At 43.0% G+C, this 3289-nt stretch overlaps 1 protein-coding gene across 1 annotated transcript in view; it reads right to left on the bottom strand.

The window, feature by feature from the left end:
* The window catches only part of LOC122564143 (cytochrome P450 2D15-like), a 17402-nt gene extending 16060 nt beyond the window's left edge, over positions 1-1342 (bottom strand). The window contains exon 1 of the mRNA XM_043718770.1: positions 1078-1342. Coding sequence (XP_043574705.1) covers positions 1078-1284 — 207 coding nt within the window. The 5' untranslated portion in view covers positions 1285-1342. The remainder of the gene's footprint in view (positions 1-1077) is intronic.
* Between the last annotated feature and the right edge of the window lie 1947 nt (positions 1343-3289).

Here is a 3289-nt window from a genome sequence, read left to right as displayed (position 1 = left end):
AAATGTCGATTCTTCTGCTCCTCAGATGCTGCCTGACCTGTTGTGCTTTTCCAGCACCACACTCTCAACTCTGGTCTCTAACATCCACAGTCCTCACTTTCTCCTTGTGTAATTCTGACCAGTTTGCCTTTGAAGGTCGTGCCCCTGGGAAATGCTAGCTCAACTCTGAATGACCAGATCAGATGTTCTAGCTTGAGCAGCTTCTGGAAGTGCCTCCCCTTTGAGAATGGCCTTGAGTTGCTGCAGTTGTTCATCACCTGACATAGTTTGTTGAAACTGCTCAACTCGACCGCAACCAGTGGAATGAGATTGATGTTGCAGGCTGGAATCTTTGGGTGTTGCAACTGCCAAATTTGTCATTTCATGGATTGCAATAATATGCAGATCTACACATGCGAGTAGGACAATGAAAGGTAGTCTGTCTGTTTCCACAAGGTAGAAGGTTTCACGTGTCCACCCTGAGGATCTGTATTGGCATTTAAGATGGAAACTGCCAATGCATGGGATGTCGGAGCAGTTGCAAGCAGTTATCTTATCTTCAGTAAACTGTCCTATCTTATTTCCAATTTCCCATGAGCACCTTGTGTAAAATCCATAAAAAGACAATATTTGCACTGTCACCAGAGGGACTCTGTTCAGCAACATAGACTTTGCTATCTGGATATCTAGATAAGATGATTCTACTCAGAGTTAGATCTAAGCTGTCTATCTTAAGTATTTGCTAATAAGAAAATCCATTAGCTGTAAGAAATCATATTAAATCTAAAAACTGTGACTAACTCCATTTAAACTTGGAACAATTGCATCATGAATATATATGTTACTTAGTCCAGTGAAGAAAGCAACATCTTAAAAGCAACATATTTAAAGAGAGGTGGGTAAAGAAAATTTTGAATAAATAAAGAAGAGGTGGGTCAGACGTTAGACAGAATTAATTGAACAGAAATAAAGAAAAACAGATGCAAACAATCCATAACAAAAACAAGTAGAGATTGAGGGTTAAATATGATTGATAGAATGGGGTCTCTCTATCTCTCTCACACTCACTCACTGCTATCTGACCATTTTGTACTTTACCTTGGCAAACGACAAGTGGGGGTTGTTCAAGTCCACCTGAAGAATGTTCCCAATGAAAGGTAAACCCCAGGGCCCAGGAGGGTAGCTCTGACCCTTGCGTCTCTTCATGAAGTCAAAGACCAGGGCAAACACCATGAAGAACATGGCCAGTACAGTGAATCTGTCACATATCATTGAGAGAAACCCGGGGAATGCAGAGAGCTCCATGTTTCCCAGAGAGACAAACACTTGTCCAGCAGCCAGAGAACAAATTCCAGCTGACAGTGAGTGAGGCTGCTGCAGAGTTTTATTGGGAGCGGCCAATCAATCACCACTTTATTACAGCATCATGTGGTTTTACCCATTGAAAATACGACAGCGAGCAAAGGGGCATCTTAAGCATTGGTTCGGGTCTTGACTGTGAATATTTCTCATGACTTGGCTTATCTCAGAACGTAATTCAAAGTTTTAAAAATCCCCAGAATGCAAGCAAATTTCTGACACTTGTTGTAGCTTCTAATAAATGTCTGAACACTTAAGCTAAAGCTAACTAAGATACTAAAATTATATTTTCCACTTGTTTTTTGTTTATTCCAATTTTTCTTTATCTATTTATCTTTAAATGTGTTGAAGAAAATACATTGCTTTCCTTAAAGTAGCTGGGCATAACAATTGTTTTCTGGCTTCTCTTATTCCAGCTTCTGACTGCAAGAAGATGTGAAAAAAAAAGAGAATAGCCCCTATTACAGAGATCACGTTTCCCAATTTAGATTGATTTCCCACTGTTTGTACATTTTCTGTGTTGATTTTCTTATCTTCCTCTATTTCTATGTTGTTTATCTCCTGTCTCAAGATGGCAACACTTCACATTTTACACATGAAAAGCACTTCACTGTATGTTTATATACATGTGACAATAAATCTAAGTCTGAAATCTTATTGATTCATTTAGGGAGCTTCCAGATGTGATCTGACTGAGCTTGCAAGCCGCTGACCACCCGTCCCGGTCCCCAGTTCAACAACTGTCCTGCTCCGCCCAGGTCTCTAGCCCACTCTGTTCCTACTCTCAGCCACTCCAATGATGTCACTGCTGCTCCAAAGCAAGTTTCTTTTCCAATAAAAGGAGCACGAGAAAAAACTTCAAAAAAAGAGAGAAGAAGAACGAGAAAATGAAAGAAAAAACGGGCAGAACGAAACCAGCCTAGGGTGAGGAGCCAGATGCGACCTATTCCACTGCCGCCATCTTGGATGTGAACACGCAAACAGACGCTTACACATACACAGACACATGCACCTCTCACCTGCTGACTTGACCGTTCTTTGCTCATCTCTCTGCAGGTCGCAGTGTGTGCCTGGGGGAGCAGCTGGCAAAGACTGAACTCTTCCTGTTCTTCACCTCCATGCTCCAACAGTTCACATTCCATCTCCCAGAAAATGAACCAAGACCAAACTACACTGAATCTAAATTCGGAATCACCCTGAGTCCATGTTCTTATCACCTGTGCGTTAAACTCAGATAAGATGGAATGGGGCAGGGGGGGGGGGTCTTCAGCAGCAGTGGGGGGACGTACACTTTCTTTAATTTCAAACTAATCCCATCGCTAATTGTGTTTCTGTTCTCTTCTATATGAAATTTTAAAGACATGTCTAGCTATGAAGCACAGCTCTCACAGCAACGTGACTCGTCTGGATTGGAGCATGGGCCCTTGTTTTCTGGGATCTAAATTCTGATCCAAACTAGACCCACCTGCCAGACAGGCATGAGCAGAGTCTCACCCACCTGCTAATGGTGAAACCTGTTTGTGTAACTGCTCATCTCAACTCACTGAAATTCAGTGAGCAAGAGTTCTCAGTAAAAGTTGTACAGTATTCTGCATTGATTACTTGGACAAAATGAGGACTGCAGATGCTGGAGAGAGATCAGAGTCGAAGAGTGTGGCACTGGAAGACACAGCATGGTTCAGGCAGTATCCAAAGAGCAGGAGAGTTGACCTTTTGAGCGTAAGCTCTTCATCAGGAAAGTGAGGGAGGCCCAAGGAGACAGAGATAATTGGGTGGGGGTTGGGACTGGGGGGAAGGTAGCTGGGAATGTGATTGATAGATGAAGATGGGGTGATGGTGATAGGTCGGAGAGGTGGGTGGTACAGAAAGGTGGGAAGAGAGATGGACAGGTAGGATCATTCAAGAGGGCGGTGTCCAAGCGGAGGGTTGGATCCGGGATAAGTGGCGGGAG

The sequence above is a fragment of the Chiloscyllium plagiosum genome, chromosome 28, assembly GCF_004010195.1.
Source record: "Chiloscyllium plagiosum isolate BGI_BamShark_2017 chromosome 28, ASM401019v2, whole genome shotgun sequence".
Classification (NCBI taxonomy): Eukaryota; Metazoa; Chordata; class Chondrichthyes; order Orectolobiformes; family Hemiscylliidae; genus Chiloscyllium; species Chiloscyllium plagiosum.
The sequence above is the reverse complement of the archived record's forward strand: the minus strand, read 5'-3'. Positions and strand labels throughout refer to the sequence as shown.